This window comes from Ranitomeya variabilis, chromosome 3 (assembly GCF_051348905.1).
Source record: "Ranitomeya variabilis isolate aRanVar5 chromosome 3, aRanVar5.hap1, whole genome shotgun sequence".
NCBI classification, from domain to species: Eukaryota; Metazoa; Chordata; class Amphibia; order Anura; family Dendrobatidae; genus Ranitomeya; species Ranitomeya variabilis.
The window spans coordinates 214942073-214966478 of NC_135234.1; the positions used below are offsets into that span (position 1 = coordinate 214942073).

The following is a 24406-nucleotide window of genomic DNA, read 5'->3' on the forward strand; positions in this document are numbered from 1 at the left end:
GCTGTATTGGATTAGGATCCTCTTGAGGATTTGAAGGCATTACAAAGGTTTTTAGGTTTTGCCATCTACTACCATAAATTCATAAAGAACTTTTCGATAGTAGCCAAACCTCTTACGGATATAACCAAGAAGGGGACTGACTTCACCAAGTGGTCCAGTCCTACCAGGGAGGTATTTGATACGTTGAAGAGGTGTTTTTCTTCTTCGCCGATTCGTATACAGCCTGACGTCTGTCAGCCTTTTATCATTGAGGTTGATGCCTCTGAGGTGGGAGTGGGGGCTGTATTGTCACAGGGTGCGTCTCCTGGTAAATGGCAAACGTGCTTATTTTTCTAAAAAAAATCACCTGCTGAGAAACATTATGACATTAGTATCAGGGAACTCTTAGCAATCAAATGGGCTTTTGAAGAATGGTGTCATTTTTTTGAAGAGAGTGGTTCACCCAGTTATGGCAATTAGGGATCATCAGAATCTGGTATATCTGCAATCGGCAAAACATCTAACACCTCGACAGGAAAGATGGGCATTGTTCTTTACCATGCTTAACTTTTTTGTCACATTTAGGCCGGGGAACAAAATCATGAAGGCAGATACCTTATCCTATTGCTTTCCTGGGGAAGATAAATGTGAACCGGTACCTTTTCTTCAAAAAGGAGTGGATATGGCGTCTATATGCTTCGATCTGTAAAGAGAGGTTGTTGACACTCAGAGGGACGCCCATGCTGCCTGTCCACTTGGAAAACTGTCTGTTCCTATTAATCTCTGTCTTAACGAACATCACGATTCAGTCTTGGCCAGACACCTTGGTAATAAACCCACTGCTGATCTGCTTACTTGGCGTTTTTGGTGGCCAGGTGCTCATCAGGATGTCGGGGAGTGTGTAGCCGCTTGCAGTGCACGTTCTAAGACCTCTTATATTCGCCTGTCAAGGGTTCTCAAACCGTTAGAGATTCCCAATAGACCTTGGACTCACTTGTCGGTCGATTTTATCATGGCTCTTCCAGTGTCGGAAGGGAATACTATAATACTGGTGGTGGTAGATAAATTCAGTAAAATGTCTCATTTTATCACTTTACCAGATTTACCGAGCGCCAAATCCTTGGTGCAAATTTTCGTCAGGGAAATAATTATATTGCATGGGATCCCGACCGATATTGTTTCTGATCGGGGGGTGCAGTTTGTCTCCCAAGTTTTGGATGGGAGTTTTTACCCATCTGTAGACCCACTTGTCATTTTCTTAACACTTTTCACCCGCAGTCTAATGGGCAGACTGAACGGGTTAACCAGACTCTAGAGACGTACCTCAGGTGTTTTGTATCTGAAAATCAAGATGATCGGTTTATCTATTTACCATTAGCAGAATTCGCTGTAAGTAATCTTTGTCAGGAATCGACCCCGTTTTTTGGGCATATGGGTTCCATCCTCAGTTTAGTTCATTTACTAGTAATCACTAGTGTTGAGCGATACCTTCCGATATTTGAAAGCATCGGTATCGGATTGGATCGGCCGATATCCAAAAAATATCGGATATCGCCGATCCCGATACCAATACAAGTCAATGGGACACAAATATCGGAACGTAATAGGGAGTGATCCTGGATGGTTCCCAGGGTCCTTCAGGCCCTGGGATCCATATTCATGTAAAAAATAAAGAATAAAAAATATGGATATACTCACCCCTCCGACGAACCCTGGCTGTCACCGCTGCAAGCATCTGCCTCCGTTCCTAAGAATGCAGAGAGTGAAGGACCTACGATGACGTCGCGGTCACGTGAGCGGTCACATGAGCGGTCACGCGACCAATCACAAGACCGCGACGTCATCGCAGGTCCTACACTCACTGCATTCTTAGGAACGGAGGCTGCCGGTTGCACCACTGAGAGCCAGGGGCCGTCGGTGGGTGAGTATATCCATATTTTTTATATTTATTCTTTATTTTTTACATGAATATGGATCCCGATTCTGATTTCCGATATCCCAAAAATATCGGAACTCGGTATCGGAATTCCGATACAGCGAATATCGGCCAATACCCGATATTTGCAGTATCGGAATGCTCAACACTAATAATCACGCTTCTGGATTATTGGAAGAAGAACGTTTTTCATCTTCTATTACTACAATATGGCAGGGGGTTATGAATAATTTGAGGAAGATGGGATCCAAATATTAGAGTATGGCTGATCGGAGACATTTTTTGGGTTTGGACCTGTGTGTTGGTGACTTGGTGTGGCTGTCCTCTAGGAACATTAAGATGAAGGTCCCGTCTTGGAAACTGGGTCCCAGGTTTATTGGTCCTTATAAGATTGTAGCCATTGTCAATCCCGTAGCATTTTGCCTAGCTTTACCGCTTACCTTTAGCATCCATAATGTATTCCATCTATCTCTCCTCAAAAAATACATTGCTTCCTCAGTACCATCGCCTCTACCAACATCTCCTGTCATTGTCGATGGAAACTTAGAGTTTCAGATTGCGAAGATCTTGGATTCTTATCTTGCTCATAGGTCACTTCAGTTTCTGGTACATTGGAGGGGGTACGGTACTGAGGAGAGGATGTGGGTACCAGTATCTGATGTTCATGCGGTCAGACTGGTCTGGGTTTTTCACGTGGCACACCCCAATAGGCCTGGTCCTGAGGTTCCGGAGGTCCCTCGTAAAAGAGGGGGTACTGTCACGGGGTTACGGTGATAGTGTGGAGCCAAAAGACAGCAGCATCTGATTGCTGCTACTCCAGCACTGAGAAGAAGCACTTCTCCATTTTAAATGTATTTATTCCTTCTGGCAGAACAGGGGTTAATCGGCCATGTTGGAAATCCCTGTGCTCACAGCTGAGCTTGGTTAGGCACTCCTTTCCCCTTTATAATCTGGGCTCTGTTACAAATTCTTGTCAGAGCTAGAATTTGCTGCATGGCTAACCGAGGAAGAGGAGTTCATATGAGAAGGAGAGTTGGAGGAGTTATCAGTGACTGTTGCTTGGCTTGTATGTGTGGTAATTCCCTATCCTTCTCTATTTTGGTTTATTCTCCTACCTCCACTCCCAGGTGCATTCCTTTGTTATATGTGAGTGAACACGAGTCGCCTGCCAGGGCCGCGGGGTACCCGGTACCGGGTCCGTTGTTCACAGGGGGATGTCACGGTGGCGCCCATGTAAAAGGGGAATTTGAATAAAGTTTATGTCCGTGATGCCACCTGTGGTATTCGGTCAGTGGGGACCAACGCTGCTTTAAGGGATCCTCTGGGGTGATGTTATGGCAGCTAGATGGTATAACTTCCCACAGGTGAAGTGTATCCCCAGGGCTCCCGGTGTGTAGATGGAAGATGGTGGGTGGCGCAGTAAAGAATGAGGACACAGGTTTGCAGTCTCTTTACCTGGTTTACTGAAGACTTCAGGCAGCCACAGTCCAGGGTACCAGATCACAGGATAGGCAGAGTCCAGCCGGCTTGGAGGCAAGTTGGGAGTCCCCTTTTCCAGGTGGAGATTAAGAGCCTTCCTTCTAGCGCGGTGGTGTTGTAGTCCCGTACTGCCTATGGCTTCAGATAAAGTCCTCACAGATCTTCTCTGTCCCCCATATAGGATAGGACAATACCTGCATGACAGCTAACTCGAGCCTTTTTACAGGGACTCTAGCACGCCCCGGGCTCTTTGTGTTACTGTGTCTCAGGTGTGTGTGGCGGACAGGTAACTTGCAGTTCAGCTGTCCTGCCTGTTTCTGATGTAAGTCTTAGAGTCCCTTACAACCTCAGTGGTCCGGCTACCAGTGTCTCCGCTTTGCCGGGGAGACAGTCTGCTCGCCGCTGTCCTCCCCCTGGTTTCCTCGCCTGTGCTCCTCTCTCCTACACGCTCACTGCAATGTGTCCTGCTTTCAGTGTTGTCTCTGTCCAGGAGTTGCAGCACTCTGTCGTGGCTGCATGACCCCTCATGCGTTCTCCCTGCCTCAGACTGCTCCAGTCTGCTGTCTGGCACTAACTGACTGAAACTCACTGAATTTCCCGCCAAAACAACAATATATAGAGGAGTCACCTAGAAATAGGATCAAAAGCTCCCCCTTGTGGCCTGGAGTGTGAACATGTTGCATGCTTGTGTTTACCTGGTCAAAAGTTATCCTTCCTTGCCTCCAAGCGTAACATCACTCTCCCAGTGGGGAAAGCAATGTTACTATGATGCCCAGGACCCTGGGGCACCACAAATATTTTGTATGCCTGGAGTTTTCTGTTAACCCTTGCCTTGTTTCTGTTAACCCAATCACAGGAGAAGTACTGTATTTTTTATATTATAAGATGCATGTTTTCCCCCCCATTTGGGGGGAAAATGGGGGTGCATCTTATAATGCAGATACACCTTACTGGTACCGTTGCTGCACGCCGCAGGCTGAGAAGAGGGGGTGTCCGGCACTGCTACGGGTGCCCGGAGGTGCTGCTGCGGGTGTCTCCGGTGCTGCTACGGGGGTGTCCGACGTTGCAGGGGGCTCTTTCTGCACTAAGCATAGAGATGCCGCCCCACCCACCACAGAGAAGGAGCTACGGAGTGATGAAGACGTCGGGTGAGTATTAGAAACTGGTACAAAATCTCTGACGTGGCGTGACAGTCCAGCTGAATCCAGGACGGTGGGGAGCTATGATGTTGGGTCATGAGGTTACTTTTATCAAGATACTCTTAGAAAACACTCAAAAATTGTGTTGAAAATCGAGGTTGAATTTACTGGGCTATGATTTCCAGTCTCAGATTTTGTCCCTTTTTTGAATATTGGCACCACATTTTCTATGCACCAGTATGATAAAATCCTTGAATATTAGAAACTAGATGGTGGCTCGATTCTAACGCATCGGGTACTCTAGAATATGTACCGGTATGTAGTTTACAGCCACGTAGTATATAGCACAGCCACGAAGTATATTGCCCATCCACGTAGTATATAGCACAGACATGTAGTATATTGCCCAGCCACGTAGTATATTGCACAGCCACGTAGTATATAGCACAGCTACATAGTATATAGCACAAAGACGTAGTATATAACACTGCCCATGCAGTATATATATATATATATATATATATATATATATATATATTGTAACTCTCTACTAATCGGCCTCCCTCTTACCAAACTCTCCCCGCTCCAATCTGTCCTGAATGCTGCAGCCAGGATCATATTCCTCACCAACCGTTACACCGATGCCTCTACCTTGTGCCAGTCATTACACTGGCTACCCATCCACTCCAGAATCCAGTACAAAACTACAACCCTCATCCACAAAGCACTGCATGGCTCAGCACCACCCTACATCTCCTCTCTGGTCTCAGTCTACCACCCTACCCGTGCCCTCCGCTCCGCTAATGACCTCAGGTTAGCATCCTCAATAATCAGAACCTCCCACTCCCGTCTCCAAGACTTTACACGTGCTGCGCCGATTCTTTGGAATGCACTACCCAGGTTAATACGATTAATCCCCAATCCCCACAGTTTTAAGCGTGCCCTAAAAACTCACTTGTTCAGATTGGCCTACCGCCTCAACGCATTAACCTAACTATCCCTGTGTGGCCTATTAAAAAAAAAAAAAAAAACGTAATCAGGTTCCTCGCATCATGTTCTCATACACTTTATGCACTTAAAGGGCCACTGTCACCCCCCCCCAGCCGTTATAAACTAAAAGAGCCACCTTGTGCAGCAGTAATGCTGCAGTCTAACAAGGTGGCTCTTTTAGTTTTTGATTCATTTATTACCTCAAAAAAGCGTTTTAAAAATTGGCCACACATACCAGATATTATACCTGGAGGCGGTCCGAAGCGTCCTGTATGAATCCCCCAACTGCCGTCACTCATCTCTTCAGGGCCGATGGTCCCCGCCCCCTGAGCGCTGTTATCGTCTGAAATCCGGCGCCTGCGCTGTGCGTGCCTGCCTGGGGCCTGCGCAGTGTTCATTGTCAGTGCGGCCACCCTGTTACTGAATCCCCGCCCCGCACTGTGTTATTCATTATGCACAGTGCGGGGCTGGGGTTCCTGGGCATGCGCACTGCGCTGTTTAGACGCTCCCCAGCTCCGACGCTCCCCAGCTCCCCCGCCTTCCCAGGAACCCCAGCCCCGCACTGTGCATAATGAATAACAGTGCGGGGCGGGGGCTTCAGCAACAGTGTGGCCGCACTGACAATGAACACTGCGCAGGCCCCAGGCAGGCACGCACAGCGCAGGCGCCGGATTTCAGACGATAGCGCTCAGGGGGCGGGGACCATCGGCCCTGAAGAGATGAGTGACGGCAGTTGGGGGATTCATACAGGACGATTCGGACCGCCTCCTGGTACAATATCTGGTATGTGTGGCCAATTTTTTAAACGCTTTTTTGAGGTAATAAATGAATCAAAAACTAAAAGAGCCACCTTGTTAGACTGCAGCATTACTGCTGCACAAGGTGGCTCTTTTAGTTTATAACGGCTGGGGGGGGGGTGACAGTGGCCCTTTAATAGCCCTCTGTGTCTGTACTGCTACACACTTAGGCAGTTAACTGGTTCATGCAGCTTTACATGAACACCCGAGCCTTACACTGTGGCTGGTCCAAATAATTAAAGCAATTGTTACCATCCACCTCTCGTGTCTCCCCTTTTCCTCATAGTTTGTAAGCTTGCGAGCAGGGCCCTCATTCCTACTGGTATCTGTTTTGAACTGTGATTTCTGTTATGCTGTAATGTCTATTGTCTGTACAAGTCCCCTCTATAATTTGTAAAGCGCTATATAAATAAAAATTATTATATTATTATTATATATAACATAGGCTATGTAGTATAGAGCACAGCGATGTAGTATATTGCCCAGCCACGTAATATATACCACAGCCACGTAGTATATAGCAAAGCCCATATAGTATATAGCACAGAGATGTAGTATATAACACAGCCCACGCACTATGTAACACAGCCCACGCAGTATCTAACACAGCCCACATAGTATATAGCAGAGGTCCCCAACCTTTTTTGCACCAGGGACCGGCTTTAAGCAAGACCAGTTTTCCATGGCCCGGTGGGGGTGGGGCAGGGGCGGGGCTTTGGTCATATGGGGGTGGGGTTATGGAGGGATGGAGCTTAGTGCATACTTATCATATAATTATGACATTTATAATGAGAATGTGATTCAACTTACCATAGGTTCAGAATGAGTGGGAGCACCATGCTTGTTTCCCTGGTGCTCTGCACCATTATTGCCCCATAGCTGTGCCATACAGTGCTCTGCACCGTTTATTATTGCCCCATAGCTGTGCCATACAGTGCTCTGCACCGTTTATTATTGCCCCATAGCTGTGCCATACAGTGCTCTGCACCGTTCATAATTGCCCCATAGCTGTGCCATATAGTGCTCTGCACCGTTCATAATTGCCCCATAGCTGTGCCATAGTGCTCTGCACCATTATTGCCCCATAGCTGTGCCATACAGTGCTCTGCACCATTATTGCCCCATAGCTGTGCCATACAGTGCTCTGCACCATTATTGCCCCATAGCTGTGCCATATAGTGCTCTGCACCATTATTGCCCCATAGCTGTGCCATACAGTGCTCTGCACCATTATTGCCCCATAGCTGTGCCATATAGTGCTCTGCACCATTATTGCCCCATAGCTGTGCCATACAGTGCTCTGCACCATTATTGCCCCATAGCTGTGCCATATAGTGCTCTGCACCGTTCATAATTGCCCCATAGCTGTGCCATAGTGCTCTGCACCATTATTGCCCCATAGCTGTGCCATACAGTGCTCTGCACCATTATTGCCCCATAGCTGTGCCATATAGTGCTCTGCACCATTATTGCCCCATAGCTGTGCCATACAGTGCTCTGCACCATTATTGCCCCATAGCTGTGCCATACAGTGCTCTGCACCATTATTGCCCCATAGCTGTGCCATACAGTGCTCTGCACCGTTTATTATTGCCCCATAGCTGTGCCATACAGTGCTCTGCACCATTTATTATTGCCCCATAGTTGTGCCATATAGTGCTCTGCACCATTATTGCCCCATAGCTGTGCCATACAGTGCTCTGCACCGTTTATTATTGCCCCATAGCTGTGCCATATAGTGCTCTGCACCGTCCATTATTGCCCCATAGCTGTGCTGCTGCTGCAATAAAAATAATAAATTACATACTCACCTCTCTTGCTTGCAGCTCCTCGGCGCCATCTTCCCGGGGTCTCTCCCCACTGACTGATCAGGCAGAGGGCGGCGCGCACACTAAATGCGTCATCGCGCCCTCTGACCTGCACAGTCAGTGCAGAGAGACGCCGGGAAGATGGAGACAGCGCCCGGCGTGTGGAACGAGGACAGGTGACTATGTAATACTTACCTGCTCCCGGCATCCCGCTCCTTCCCCCGGACAGCTGGTCTTCGGTGCCGCAGCCTCTTCCTCTATCAGCGGTCACCGTTACCCCTGATTAGAGAAATGAATTATGCGGCTCCGCCCCTATGGGAGGTGGAGCAACCTATTCATTTCTCTAATGAGCGGTCCCACGTGACCGCTGTACAGGGGAAGAGCTGCTGCACCCGGAGACCGTGGGACGGGCAGGGGGAGCGTCAGGAACGCTGGGACTAGGTAAGTATGCCTCAGCGCCCTCTCCCCCTCACCCGCCGACCGTGACTCGAGTATAAGCCGAGGGGGCACTTTCAGCCCAAAAATTTGGGCTGAAAATCTCGGCTTATACTCGAGTATATACGGTAGCTGTCAGCGGCGCCGCGGACCGGCTGAAAAACCCCAACGGCCCGGTCCTGGTCCGCGGACCGGCGGTTGGGGACCTCTGGTATATAGCAATGTGGGCACCATATCCCTGTAAAAAAATTTTAAAAAAAGAATTAAAATAAAAAATAGTTATACTAGTTAAATACTCACCCTCCGTCGCCCCCCCCCGGATCCAGCCGAGGCGTTTACCGATGCTCCTCGTGACGCTCCGGTTCCAAGAGTGCATTGCGGTCTCGCGAGATGATGACGTAGCAGTCTCACGAGACTGCTACGTCATCATCTCGCGAGACCGCAATGCGTGGACCGGTCACCGGAACGTCGCGAGGAGCGGGAAAGGCCTTGGCTGGATCCGGGGGCCCACAGAAGGTGAATATATAACTATTTTTTATTTTTTTTTTATTTTTAACATTAGATCTTTTTACTATTGATGCCGCATAGGCAGCATCAATAGTAAAAAGTTGGTCACACAAGGTTAATAGCAGCGATAACAGACTGCGTTACCTAGCAGCATTACGCGGTCCGTTAACGCTGCCATTAACCCTGTGTGAGCGCTGACTGGGAGGGAGTATGGACTGTGGGCACTGACTGCGGGGAGTAAGGAGCGGCCATTTTGCCGCCGGACTGTGCCAGTCGCTGATTGGTCGTGGCCGTTTTGCCGCGACCAATCAGCGACTTGGGATTTCCGTGACAGAAAGAAAGACAGACAGACAGAAGGACAGACAGAAATACGGAAGCGGGCCTTAGACAATTATATAGTAGATAATTGTCTGTCTATCACGGTACTTAATTCCTACAGTAAATTAGGATGTATGCCATCTGGCCTGGGGATTTTTTTACTTTAGTGTTTTTATGGCTGCACTGTACTTCCTGCTGGGTTAAGCAGGTGACATTTAATGGAGAATTTATGGTACCCCTGATTATGTCATCTGTTATGGGATTTTCTTGTCTAGATACTGTAGAGAAGGTGTGTAATTGGCTTTTCCCTCTTCGTCTTCTATCTTTTCACAGAGATCATTTTTTGAGTCTTACTATTTATGTAGTTGAATAATATTTTTGGATTACTTTTACTTTCTTTGGAAATTAATTTTTGTCTCAATTTTTGTTGCCTTGATTTGTTTCTTACACAATTTATTTTTCCCTATATAATTATTTAATGCCTTGTAATTTAATTCTCTAAATACTTTCTTTTTGTCATATATTGTGCCCCTTCCAGCTCTATTTAGCCGTAGTGGCTTCCTTCTATTTAAAGCTTGTTTATTCCCATAGGAGACCTTATTTTTTGGACACACTGGACTATAAGACGCACCAGACTATAGGACGCACCCAGGTTTAGATAAAAGAAAAAAGGGAAATAATGTTTCAAACCAATTAAACTTCCACGATTATCTAATAAGTAGGAAAAGGGTGAGGTAACACAGGGTATGTTCACACATTGAGTATTTGCAGAGTTTTCTGCACCAAACTCCAGTGCTCTTGGCAGGAGAAGCTCGGTGAAAAATACTTGCTTTTTTCTCATTCTATTGAATGGGTGAAAAATGCTGCAAAAAAACCCTGCAAAAAAACACTTAAAGAATTGGCGTGCCACAAACTGGAAATAAACGATGATTCAAATCTTCAAGAAAAAATTAAAGGGAACCTGTCACCCAGAACTAAAAGAGCCACCTTGTCAGAATGCAGCATTACTGCTGCACAAGGTGGCTCTTTTAGTTTGAAACGACTAGGGGGGGGGGGTGACAGGTTCCCTTTAAGCAGCACGTGCTTGAGATTTTAAAAAGTGTCATTCACTTTCCTAGTACTGTAACGCACTGCATTTGTTTTCCCCTCGACAAAAACACATCATGTGAACAAGCCCTAAAAAACTTTAGAGAAAGTTAGTTTTCCATTTCATTTTGCAATCTGTGAATGGAGGTTGAAAAAGAAAGTGTAGGGGTTAATGTAAGTGCACAGCTATTACTTCAGGGCTCTGCTGCTTTATGCCTAGGTGATTAGCTGACGTCTACTCTGCCAGTTTACACAGCTCTTATACTGTCCCACTATCTATGCAGAAGCCCCCAGTTTGCTCTTTATGAACTTCATATTTCAACTGCACTGAAACCGGAGCTCCACTGTCATTGGAGCTTTCCTGACATGGGGAGGAGTAGGGGATAAAGGAGGTACAGCAGCAAGAGGATATGTATTTAAGAGCTTAGCGCTGGAGCAGAGGAGCATCTACAGAGTGAAGGAAGGTGCTTTCCCTTTCTTTTATGCGCTGCACTTATCAGACAGGCCAGTGTCCGTCAGGAAGACAAGGTTTGCATTGCCTTGTATGCATCGCTGTGCTCCTCGGGGGAGGAGCAGCTCTCTGAGCACGCTCCCAGATGATTCAGCACACAGCAGGGAAGGTCTGACACTGCAGGAGGTGGCGGGAGAGCTGCCTCCGGACTATAAGATGCAGGCACTTTTTAACATTATTTTTTCTTGCTGAAAAGTGAGTCCTAGCCCACGTATACACGTTAAGTATTGGTTGAGTTTTTTACCTCAGAATTTGTGAGCCAAAAGCAGGAGTGGGTAAAAAATGCAGAAGTGGTGATGTATTTCTATTAGGCTATGTTGACAAGCTGCATTTTTGCGGCATTTTATTCTGCAGGCAAAACCTGCTGTTTTGGCAGAAAAGAAGATACTTACAAAAACGCAGGTTTTGCTGCATTTTTGGTGCTTTTTATTGCTACGTTTTTGTTGTCACTTGTGCATGTTGATAAGATTTAGTGGCCCCCAAAAAGCATGATTTAACTTCTTTAGGTTTTTGCAGCAGAAACGCAACAAAAACAGATACTTGTATTTTTTGTTGCGTTTTGGCACTTGCCTATTGTTTCCTATGGGTGAAAAAACGCTGCAATTACGCAGAAAAAACGCTGAAAGAAGTGACGTGCCGCAGTTTGTAAAAGCGCAACAGTTTTCAAAATTGGTCAAGAAAAAAAAAGCGATGTGTACATGTGAGATAAAATTTGCATAATAAAAGTCTACAAAAAATGCAGCATGTGAACAGAGCCTTATACTTTTCCTCTGACTCTCCTATTCCTGATTTTGGCTTACAAATACTGAGGTAAAATACTGTTGTGTGCTTGGCCTTATGGTCCTAAAAATACAGTATATTTTACGCACCGGTCCCGTTCAGGATGCTTTATGAAAGTGCCACAGGCTTTGTGTGCTTTTATTCTTTTGTTTTTACGGACATTTGGTAGTTTATGGCAATAGGAAAATTTCTTAGCTGCTGGAATTTAGCCTTTTCATTTTTAGTAGTCCTCTTTTTTCTTGTATACCTCACAACATTTCCAAGTGTGGTGCGAATCTTCCCTGAGTTACATGTTACAGTACACACACAGATATATTTAGGCTCTGCTCACACGTCTATTTACTGTTCCTTTTCTACATTCTGTTTATGACAGGACAGATACTGAATTAGCGTCTAGTCTATTACAGTTTTAAAATGGAAGCGGGGGGGGGGGGGGGGACTACATTGATCTACAGTATGTAGGGTTCCTCTGGTTTCCTTTTTGTTTATTTTTAGAATGGAAGAAAAATCTTTGCGTTCAGGTTTTTTTTCCAGTCTAAAATTATACAAAAATTGGAAACTTGAGAAACCCAGCATAAATCAATGAGACCCTCTGCTTCCATTTGAAACAAGACTGCACAGGATGCTAATCCCATTTATCTTTTGTAAACGGAGAATAGAAATGGATAGGATAATCGGGCATGTGAATATATCTTTACATATACAGTACATAGGCATAGTTTTCAATATACAGTACATATACACATTGGCACATTATTACACATCAGCATACAACCTTACACATACATAGAACTTAATATATACACATTTATAGGTATACTAGATGGTGGCCCTATTCTAACGCATCGGGTATTCTAGAATATGTATGTAGTTTATTTATGAAGTTTTCAGAATAATGCAATTTATGCACAGGGTTCGGCTGGGCTGGCACGACCAATTAGCGAAGCGTGGTTCAAATTCTGCGCCAATTCGTGGCCAGACTGCGCCTGTCGCTAATTGGTCACGCTCGGCCGCGAAGAATCAGTGAAGCCAGGGCCGGCCCCAGGTTTTTGAGGGCCCTGGGTGAAAGAGTCTCAGTGGGCCCCCCCTTTAACACATACCACGATTCATGATGCACAGATACAGCAGAGAAATATACCACAGCCAAGTAGCATATAACACAGCCCACGTAGCATATAACACAGCCCACGTAGCATATAGCACAGGCCATGTAGTATATAGCACAGGCCACGTAGTATATAACACAGCCCACGTAGCATATAGCACAGCCACGTAGCATATAACACAGCCACGTAGTATATAGCACAGCCCACGTAGTATATAGCACAGCCCACGCAGTATAAAGCACAGCCCACGCAGTGTATAACACAGCCCACGTAGTATATAGCACAGCCCACGCAGTGTATAACACAGCCCACGTAGTATATAACACAGCCCACGCAGTGTATAACAGCCCACGTAGTACAGTATATAGCACAGCACACGCAGTGTATAACACAGCCCATGCAGTATATAGCACAGCCCACGTAGTATATAACACAGCCCGCATAGTATATAACACAGCCACGTAGTATATAGCACAGCTCACGTAGTATATAGCACAGCTCACGCAGTATATATGTCACGGGAGACCTAGGTATGCAAGAGCTAATGACCCGGGCCCCTGCGATTTCCCTCAGACTAGGGAAATCCTGACTGACCCTCTCCCAGAGTTTACACTGATGGTGTGCATGTCTGGGCCTCCATCCTCACCCTGTCTCCTGTTTCAACCCTAGGCTGAAACCACCACCCACCACCCAGTGAAGAGACCACACACCAATACCCACAGTTAGCACAGACAAGGATAACTGTTATGATCTGGTGGCCTAAGAGCAGCATGAGACGTACTCTGGAGTAGGTGGTACATGTACTGACCGCAGACCCTGAACTTAACACCGCAACTAGAAGTAGCCGTGGAATGTACCTATCACTCCCTAGACATCTCGACACAGCCGGAGGACTAATTACCCCTAGAGATAGAAAAGGGAAAACTATCTTGCCTCAGAGAAAATTCCCAAAGGATAGCCAGCCCCCCACAAATATTGACTGTGAGAGGAGAGGGAAAAAACATACACAGACTGAAATCAGAATTTAGCAAAGGAGGCCACTTCTAGCTAAATAGAAAGGATAGGACAGAGTACTATGCGGTCAGTATTAAAACACTAGAAAATATCCACCACAGAAAATACAAACATCTCCACAGCTAACTAAAGATATGGACGGTATATCTGCATCTCCAGAGATACCAGCTTGGCTAAACAAATCCTTATTCAGACCAAGCTGGACAAGACAAAAACATGGAAAAGAACTGAACAATAAGGCCACAGCATGTGGACAGCCAAAATCAAGACCAGAACTTATCTTTGTTGAAAGGAACAGCAAAGCAGGAGAGAGCAGGCAAGGATGTGAATCCTCCAGGAACAATGGACAACTGGCACTGACTAAAGGGTCAAGCAAGGCTAAATAGCCCAGTCAGGATTGCAAAAACTTGACACACCTGATGAATGCTGCGATCCAGAGACAGCAGCACTACCACTTATAACCACCGAAGGGAGCCCAAGAGCAGAATACACAACAGATAACGGAAAAATATGCAACACGCAGCAGTCACTCAGGAATACACTATAAGTGCACAGGGCAAAATAAATATAAATATAGGAAGGAGAAAATAAGACAAAGGGAAATACACCACCAGCAACGATACTCCAACTCCTAGCTCACCACTCCAGACCGAGATAACCAAGCACAAGACAGAAGCTATAATTGGTGACGCCCAATGTTCAGAAGAACTATTTAAAGGCAGTGGGTGTGGCCCAGCTTCCAATCCGAGCACCAGCTAAATTAGCCCCGGACCAGCTAGATAAAATCTAGCCGACGCCACTGAGCACATAGTGGACAAAAGCGGAATTACCGCTGTCTGTCGAACGCCCTGGTATGAACAGCGTCCGACATGACAATATAACACAGCCACGTAGTATATTGCCAAGCCACGTAATATATTGCACAGCCTACGTAGTATATAGCACAGCTCACGCAGTATATAACACAGCCCACGTAGTATATAGCACAGCGATGTAGTATATAGCACAGAGACGTAGTGTATAACACAGCCCACGCAGTATATAACACAGCCCACGTAGTATATAACACTGCCTATGTAGTATTTAGCAATATGGGCACCATATCCCTGTTAAAAAAAGAATTAAAATAAAAAATAGTTATATACTCACCTTCCGGCGGCCCTCGGATCCAGGCGAGGCGTTTAGCGATGCTCCTCGCGACGCTTCCGTCCCAAGAATGCATTGCGGTCTCGTGAGATGATGACGTAGCGGTCTCGCGAGACCACTACGTCATCATCTCCTGAGACCGCAATGCATGGCCCGGAGCGTTGCGAGGAGCGGGGAAGGTTAGTATATAATGATTTTTTATCTTTTTTATTATTTTTAACATTAGATCTTTTTACTATTGATGCTGCATAGGCAGCATCAATAGTAAAAAGTTGGTCACACAGGGTTAATAGCAGCGTTAACGGACTGTGTTACACCGTGGCATAACGCGGTGTAACGCAGCCATTAACCCTGTGTGAGCGCTGACTGGAGGGGGCAATGACAGAGAGTAGGAAGGGGCGAATTTGCGGCCGGACAGACAGACAGAAAAGCAGACAGACAGACAAACAGACGGAAGTGCCCCTTAGACGATTATATAGATAGATTTACTCCTGAATATACATAGAAATACACACAGGTCCATAGGGTTGTTTATAGGTATATGTTTTACATATACATAGACTTATACAGTCATGGTCAAAAGTGTTAGCACCCTTGAAATTCTTCCAGAAAGTAAGTATTTCTCCCAGAAAATTATTGCAATTACACATGTTTTGTTATACACGTTTATTTCTTTTGTTTGTATTGGAACAACATGAAAAAAAAAAAGAGAAATTGGACATCATTTCACACTAAAACCCAAAAATGGGCCAGACAAAATTTTTGGCACCTTTCCAAAAATGTTGTTAAGCAATTTTGTTTCAAGCATGTGATTCTCGTTCAAACTCACATGTGGCAAGTAAACATGTGTGGGCAATATGAAAATCACACCTGAAACCAGATAAAAAGGGGAGAAGTTGACTCAATATTTTCATGGTGCATCTGTGTGTGCCACTCTAACATGGAGAGCAGAAAGAGGAGAAGAGAACTGTCTGAGGACTTGAGAACCAAAATTGTTGAAAAATATCAAGAATCTCAAGGTTACAAGTCCATCTCCGTAGATCTTTATGTTTCTTTGTCCGTGGTGCGCAACATAATCAAGAAGTTTGCAACCCATGACATTGTAGCTAATCTTCCTGGACATGGGCGGCAGAGAAAAATCGATGACAGGTTGCAACACAGGATAGTTTGGATGGTGGATAAGCAGCTCCAATCAAGTTTCAAAGAAATTCAAGCTGTGCTGCAGGCTCAAGGTGCATAAGTGTCAGCGATATCTATCCATCGACATTTGAATTAAATTAAATGTTAATGCAGGAGACTCAGGAGGACCCCACTGCTGACACAAAGACATTAGAAAGCTAGACTGCAGTTTGCCAAAATGTACGTAAATGAAAATCCTTCTGTGATAGCAGCTTGTGGACAGATGAGACCAAGAAAGAGCTTTTTGGTAAAGTACATAATTCTACTGTTGTCTAGAGATGAGCGAATTTACTCTGTTTCCCTCTTATTCGGCAAGCTATAGCGCTTGCCGAATAAGCTGCAGAGGGATCCCGGCTTCCTGGATCGCGCCAGCCGATCAGCGCCACAGCTGCATGTGTCACGGCTGTGTCACAGTCATGATACATGCATGGAGAGCCCAACAAACAGGTTCTCCATGCATGTGTCATGACTGTGACACAGCCGTGACACATGCAGCTGCGGTGCCGATCAGCTGATCGGCTGGCGCAATCCAGGAAGCCGGGTTCCCTCTGCAGCAAATTCGTTCATCTCTACTGTTGACCACAAATGGAATGAGGCCTACAAAGAAAAGAACACAGTACATACAGTTAAATATAGTGGAGGTTCAATGATGTGGGGTTACTTTGCTGCCTCTGGCACTGGGTGCCTTGACTGTGTGCAAGGCATCATGAAATCTGAAAGTTACCAAAGGATTTTGGGTTGCAATGTAGTGCACAGTATCAGAAAGCTGGGTTTGTGTCCTAGGTCATGGGTCATCTAGAATGACAATAACCCCAAACATACTTAAAGAAGCACCCAATTGGAAGCAAATTGCTGGAGAGTTCTGAAGTGGCCAGTAATGAGTCTGGATCTAAATCCAATTGAACACTTGCAGCGCAGAAGTTCATGAAACCAGATGCTGCGATCTTCTGGCCCTTCTCTGTCACGGTATCCCCATGACACACACTTTTTCTTTTGCATTTTCCAGCTTGGCCCCCCCCCTGTACTGAGCTGAAGCTTCCGGTTTATTGACACGTGTGCCTTTCACAGGTTACTTCGGTGTGAGCGCTTTTCTGTACTGTAGGGGAGCGCTCATTACAATGCACTGCCACTTATATATGGCATGTAGAAAACTGGAAAGTCAGATATTTTTCTTCATGAAATTGTGCCTCCTTGATTTTATGTTAAATGGCGCCCTAGGGTAGTACCTACTTTCATCTAGCCCTTGTCCTGGCCCTGTCTGAATTTTATTCTTTTAATTAACTGAAATGCATTGCTCATTTACTCTTCACATATATTGTATTTTTCTTCAGAATACGTATTAACAGCTACATTGGAATAATCGGTTTCTGCTTGGAATCTGCCTGAGCTAATAGGATCCACAGTAAAGTACTTTGATGTATTGTTCGAGTTGCGTTTTGCCTCATACTTTACCACAGATTCCCATTTAATAAAGAGGCTTCATTTTGGAAAATGCCAAGTACCCCAAATTACCTGTGGGAGCTGGAAGATATGTTGGGTCAAGGTGCTACTGCCAGTGTGTACAAGGCACGGAATAAGGTAGGAAACGTTTATACACCTAAATTAATAGTTAAAATGCTATTCTAAAGCCACAAAGTACAGTAGCGAAGCAATCCATAACCACATGTAATATTTGTATAAACAAGAAATTCCTTGTCTTCATGTACTTCATCAGTACCATTAGCACAGGCGATCCATGTTCATTAATTTGGCCTATTCATTTTGTATTAAATGGTACAAACCATGACTGTTTATGAAAATGCCCTATGTGGCCTTACCCGGAGAGTAAGGCTACTTTCACACTAGCGTCGGCCCGACGTATCGACGCACGTTGAGAAATAAATGCACAACGGGGGCAGCGGATGCAGTTTTTCAACGCATCCGCTGCCCCATTGTAATGTCCATGGAGGAGGGGGTGGAGTTTCGGCCGCGCATGTGCGGTCGAAAATGGCGGACGCGACGCACAAAAAAAGTTACATGGAACTTTTTTGTGCCGACGGTCCGCCAAAACACGACGCATCCGTCGCACGATGGATGCGGCATGTGGCCATATGTCGCAATGCGTCGCTAATGCAAGTCTATGGAGAAAAAACGCATCCTGCGGGCAACTTTGCAGGATGCGTTTTTTCTTCAAAACGACGCATTGCGTCGTACGTCATACGACGCTAGTGTGAAAGTAGCCTTAAAGTCTACGGACAGCTCTGCCCTGAATTTGTTATTGTTCATTTGCATTTAAGAGGTGTAGTTTCTAAAATGGAGTTACTGCAGAGACGTTAAGGTGGGTTTATACTAGCTGGCCGGCGGCATCAAGCGGCAGCCGAACAATCAGTTTTCGATCATTCAGTGCGCTTAGGCTGCCTTTGTTTACCCAGGAAGATGTGCTGCCGAAGACGATGATTTTTAAGCGAAGCAAACGATAATTTTTACCTAACAAAAAAGAATTTTGGTCATTCGTCAGGTGATCGGCAGCCTGTCGACACTGACCCATTTTCCTAGGAACTTTCACTCCTAATAAGTGTCCAGTGTAAATGGATCTCTACTTTTTAAATTCAACCTAGAGCTTCTACAATTGTTAGCCTATGTATGCAAATTATGAAAATAAGTCTCATATACATGAGGTCCTCTTTTACTCCTTCTGAGCCCTGACATATCTCCATCCAGAAGATTATGGCCACAAGTAGGGTGTTTCTAAAACTTTCGACTTGTCTGCAACTTGGCAGCAAAATCACAGCTCTAAAATAGTCACATCACAACAAGTCGCTGACAAGTAAGATTTCTGGTGTAGTAAATGCTGCCGGTCATCATGAATTTGACCAGCAGTTGTCGCAATGCCCTGATACGTACCCATTCCAACCCAGCTCCACTTTGTCGGAACTGGAGTGAGAATGGCGTGAAAACAACAGAAGTTGCATTTTTTTGCACAACCTCACATTGTACAAAAAATGTGCAACCTTTCTAAGCGTTTTTTTGCCAGAAATCTCTTGAAAAAGCTGTGACGAATCGCCCCATACTTTGCAGATCTGGATAAAGATACACAGCACTACTGATGCATTTATATTTTTGCTATGTATGCACATAGGTGAGATATATAAAAAATAGTGAAAAGAAAAGTTGGATATGTAATAAAAATCTCATTCTAGCACTGTTTTTCTGCCCTTTAGGAACAATGAAAAATTTCATTGTTCAATTGCAGTCAATTGCAGTCAAAGTTGGAGAGTTGCTTAATGATCTTTGTCACGGTTCACGGGGAGGATACCCTTATCTTCCCCACCACTCACACCAATTTGTCATGAACCGGGGTTGTTTGGTTGCTCCTGGTTCCTTTCTGAAGGGGATTTATCTATATCCCACTTCCCAGTTCCGGTTTGGAACTTTCAGCTCTCTGGCGCCCCCTTACCCTCAGGTCAGACCGGGTACTGCACCTAGGATAATTAGTCGCCAGAAAGGCTGCCTTACTTTGTACTGGCTAATGGGCACACTGCAGCGAGGGTGATATAACTACTCCCACTCAGGCGGGAACAATAATTATCAAAGCGTCCCAAACGCACAGGACAAATCCGCTGCCACCAGCTCTGATTTCTTAATAAATGATGGGTCTGGAGCCCACCCAAATTAGTAGTGTATTTCACTTCAGAGGACGTGACAGTTTGTTATAGAGCAAGGAGAGACAAAGCTAGTAATTTTATATATTTTACTCCAAAAAGATAGGCAGTGTTTACAGAAGTATAAAAAGGTATTACAAAAGTAGACAAGTATCGTATGTACAGTACAATTACAAATAAAATGGGATTAAAGTTGAAAAACATTTACATTTCGTTCATATCGTTTCATCTCATGGCTGACCAAATGCTGTGGGGGATGGGCGAACATATATCCAGATGCATTACAGATCTGACTCGCAGCTAGACCCAGGACAAAATACACTAAAGACTGCTGTCACTCACTTATCTCCCAGCCTAAAACCAAGGCACTCCCCCTCTGGTGACCTCACTCAGAGGCTGAATCCTCCCTTTTCTTAGAGTAATGACAAACCATTTCTATACATAACTCATTATATGAACCTCGTATGAGAACAACACAATGATCAGGATGTTCACCATGTCATGGGGTTCTTTTAAGTATAAACACGGCATAGATACATGATCCGCTTACAGAAAAATCCGCTCTTTGCAACTCGTGGGGTTTAGCTCCTAGCGATTTGAGGGGGGAGGGAGTTGCCAACAGGCTTACAATTCCAGCCTTCTGCTGGCAGGCACAGGAAACTGCAGCTGAGAGCTCTGTACGTGTAATTGAAATAATCAGAAATTCTTCCTATTTCCTGATGAACTTTATTATACTTCATTATTGATATCTAATGATCCATTATCTGTGAGTGGATGAGGGTTATGTGGACTGCACTCTTTTTATGATTCAGCAATAGAATACCATAACTCAGTTTAAATGGGTTGTCCAGTTTTAAACTACAAGTCTGCAGTCACCTTATGTGACTGCAGATTTGTGAATCCATACATCGCGCACAAACGTGCTGACACTGGGGGAGGAGAGTGGGCGTGACCGCAAGTATGTGATTTGCTTACATTTGGTCACTTGCCAACTAGTCTGTATCAGGCCTCACTCAATGCAAGTGTATTGAGCAAGGCTACATACAGTCTAGTTGGAATGTGTCTGGAAATGTGTAAATCGCATATTTGTGGTTACATGAACGCTCGCTGCCAGCTCTGAGGAATCCTCGTAGTGCATGAGGATTCTCAAGTCTGCAGTCACATAAAGTAAGTACAGACTTGTAGTTTAAGACCGGACAACCCCTGACACACATTCTGGGAAAACAAACCAAGAAATGCTATGCATTAGAAGTTGTCACCTAATACAGATGCTTCTCATAAAATTAGAATGTCATCAAAAAGTTAATTTATTTCAGTTCTTCAATACAAAAAGTTAAACTCATATATTATATAGAGTCATTACAAACAGACTGATCTATTTCAAGTGTTTATTTCTGTTAATGTTGATGATTATAGCCTACAGCCAATGAAAACTCAAAAGTCATTATCTCAGTAAATTAGAATACTTTATAACACCAGCTTGAAAAATGATTTTAAAATCCGAAATGTTGGCCTACTGAAATGTACGTTCAGTAAATGCACTCAATACTTGGTCAGGGCTCCTTTTGCATCAATTACTGCATCAATGTGACGTATCATGGAGGCGATCAGCCTGTGGCACTGCTGAGGTGTTCTGGAAGCCCATGTTGCTTTGATAGCAGCCTTCAGCTCGTCTGCATTGTTGGGTCTGGTGTCTCTCATCTTCCTCTAGACAATACTCCATACTCCATAGATTGTCTATGGGGTTAAGGTCAGGCGAGTTTGCTGGCCAATCAAGCACAGTGATACTGTTGTTTTTAAACCAGGTATTGGTACTTTTGGCAGCGTGAACAGGTGCCAAGTCCTGCTGGAGAATGAAATTTCCATCTCCAAAAGGCTTGTCGGCAGAGGGAAGCATGAAGTGCTCTAAAATTTCCTGGTAGGTAGCTGCGCTGACTTTGGTCTTGATAAATCTCAGTGGACCTACACCAGCAGATGACATGGCTCCCCACACCATCACTGATTGTGGGAACTTCACACTAGACCTCAAGCAGCTTTCATTGTGTGTCTCTCCACTCTTCCTCCAGACTCTCGGACCTTGGTTTCCAAATGAAATGCAACATTTACTTTAATCTGAACACAACACCTTGGACCACTGAGCAACAGTCCAGTTCTTTTTCTCTTTGACTCAGATAAGACACTTCTGGCATTGTTTATTGGTCATGAGTGGCTTAACACAAGGAATGCGATGCTTGTAGCCCATATCCTGGATACGTCTGTGTGTGGTGGCTCTTGAAGCAATGACTCCAGCAGCAGTCTACTTCTTGTGAATCTCCCCCAAATTTTTAATTGGCATTTTATTAACAATCCTTTCATTGCTGCGGTTATTCCAGTTGCTTGTGCACATTTTTCTACCACACTTTTTCCTTCCACTCAACTTACCATTAATATGCTTGGATACAGCACTATGTGAACAGCCAACTTCTTTAGGAATGACCGTTTGTGGCTTACCCTCCATGTGGAGTGTGTTAATGATTGCCTTCTGGACAAGTCACCAGTCTTCCCCATGATTGTGGAGCCTACTGAAACTGTGAGTAGTGACTAGTCTTGTCTCTGGCTGGTGGTATACAGTGGCTTGTAAAAGTTTGGGGACCCCTGATCAAAATTACTGTTTTGTGAACAGTTAAGCAAGTTGAAGATGACATGATCTCTAAAGATGTTAATAATGACATTTCCTTTGTATTTTAGGCAAAAAAAAATATTGTCATCTTTTACATTTTAAAAATTGCTAAAAGGAAAATGGGCCATTGCAAAAGTTTGGACACTATTGGAGATTTGTGTGCTTCAATAACTTTGACCAAGGTGTCAGGCCTTAATTAGCTTGGTAGGGTAATGAATTGTTCACTATCATCAGTAGGAAAGGCCAGGTGATGTAAATTTCCCAGCTTTATAAATACCCAGCCTCCTCTAACCTTGTGCCAAAAAACAGCAGCCATGGGTTCTTCTAAGCAGATGCCGTGAACTCTGATAATCAAAAATGGTAGAGGCCCACAATGCAAGAGATGGCTATAAGAAGATAGCAAATGTTTTCGAGTTTTCCTTTCCTCAGTTGGAAATGCAATTAAGAAATCACAGTTAACAGGAACGTTGGAGGTCAAGATAAGGTCTGGAAGACCAAGCAAAATTTCAGGGACAGCTGCTCGTAGGATTGCTAGAGAGGCAAACCAGAACCACCACTTTATTGCAAAAGTTCTTCAGAAAGATTTAGCAGACTCTCAAATTGTGTCATATATTAGTCTACTGTTCAGAGACACATGCACAAATAGGGTCTTCATGGTAGATTCATCAGTAAACCTCTCCTGCGCAATCACCAGAAAATTCAGCGTCAGAAGTATACAAAATAATATCTGAACAAGCCTTATGTATTTTGGTCTGGTGGACCGACAAGGTTAAATTAGAACTCTTTGGCAACAATGATCAAAGGTATGTGTGGAGAAAAAAGAGCACAGAATTTTAGGAAAAGAACATCTCACCAACCATTAAGCATGGGGGTGGATCAATCATGCTTTGAGGTTGTGTTGCAGCCAATGGGGTAGAGGGAAGAATGGATTCAATTAAATTTCAACAAATTCTTGATGCAAACATAGCACCATCTGTAAAAGAAAGCTGAAGTTGAAAAGAGGATGGCTTCTACAAATGGATAATTATCCTAAACACAAATCAAAATCCACAATAGACTACCTCAAAAGACGCAAATTGAAGGTTTTACAATGGCCCTAACAGTCCCCTGATCTGAACATCATTGAAAATCTGTGGCTAGGCCTCAAATAATAATAATAATAATAATTTTTATTTATATAGCGCCAACATATTCTGCAGCGCTTTGCAACTTATAGAGGGGACTTGTACAGACAATAGACATTACAGCATAACAGAAATCACAGTTCAAAATAGATACCAGGAGGAATGAGGGCCCTGCTCGCAAGCTTACAAACTATGAGGAAAAGGGGAGACACGAGAGGTGGATGGTAACAATTGCTTTAGTTATTTGGACCAGCCATAGTGTAAGGCTCGGGTGTTCATGTAAAGCTGCATGAACCAGTTAACAGCCTAAGTATGTAGCAGTACAGACACAGAGGGCTATTAACTGCATAAAGTGTATGAGAACACGATGCAAGGAACCTGATTATGTGTTTTGTTTTGTTTTTTCTATTTTTAATAGGCCACACAGGGATAGTTAGGTTAATGCGTTGAGGCGGTAGGCCAGTCTGAACAAATGCATTTTTAGGGCACGCTTAAAACTGTGGGGATTGGGGATTAATCGTATTAACCTAGGTAGTGCATTCCAAAGAATCGGCGCAGCACGTGTAAAGTCTTGGGGACGGGAGTGGGAGGTTCTGATTATTGAGGATGCTAACCTGAGGTCATTAGCGGAGCGGAGGGCACGGGTAGGGTGGTAGACTGAGACCAGAGAGGAGATGTAGGGTTGTGCTGAGCCATGGAGTGCTTTGTGGATGAGGGTAGTAGTTTTGTACTGGATTCTGGAGTGGATGGGTAGCCAGTGTAATGACTGGCA

General features: G+C 44.6%; 1 protein-coding gene across 2 annotated transcripts in view; it reads left to right on the top strand.

The window, feature by feature from the left end:
* IKBKE (inhibitor of nuclear factor kappa B kinase subunit epsilon) overlaps window positions 1–24406 on the top strand; it is an 85840-nt gene that overhangs the window by 5353 nt on the left and 56081 nt on the right. The window contains exon 2 of one of the 2 annotated variants that reach the window (XM_077295159.1): window positions 17542–17788. The exons of the other annotated variant lie outside the window; for it this stretch is intronic. Coding sequence (XP_077151274.1) covers window positions 17702–17788 — 87 coding nt within the window. The 5' untranslated portion in view covers window positions 17542–17701. The remainder of the gene's footprint in view (window positions 1–17541; window positions 17789–24406) is intronic. 2 annotated transcript variants of the gene reach the window in all.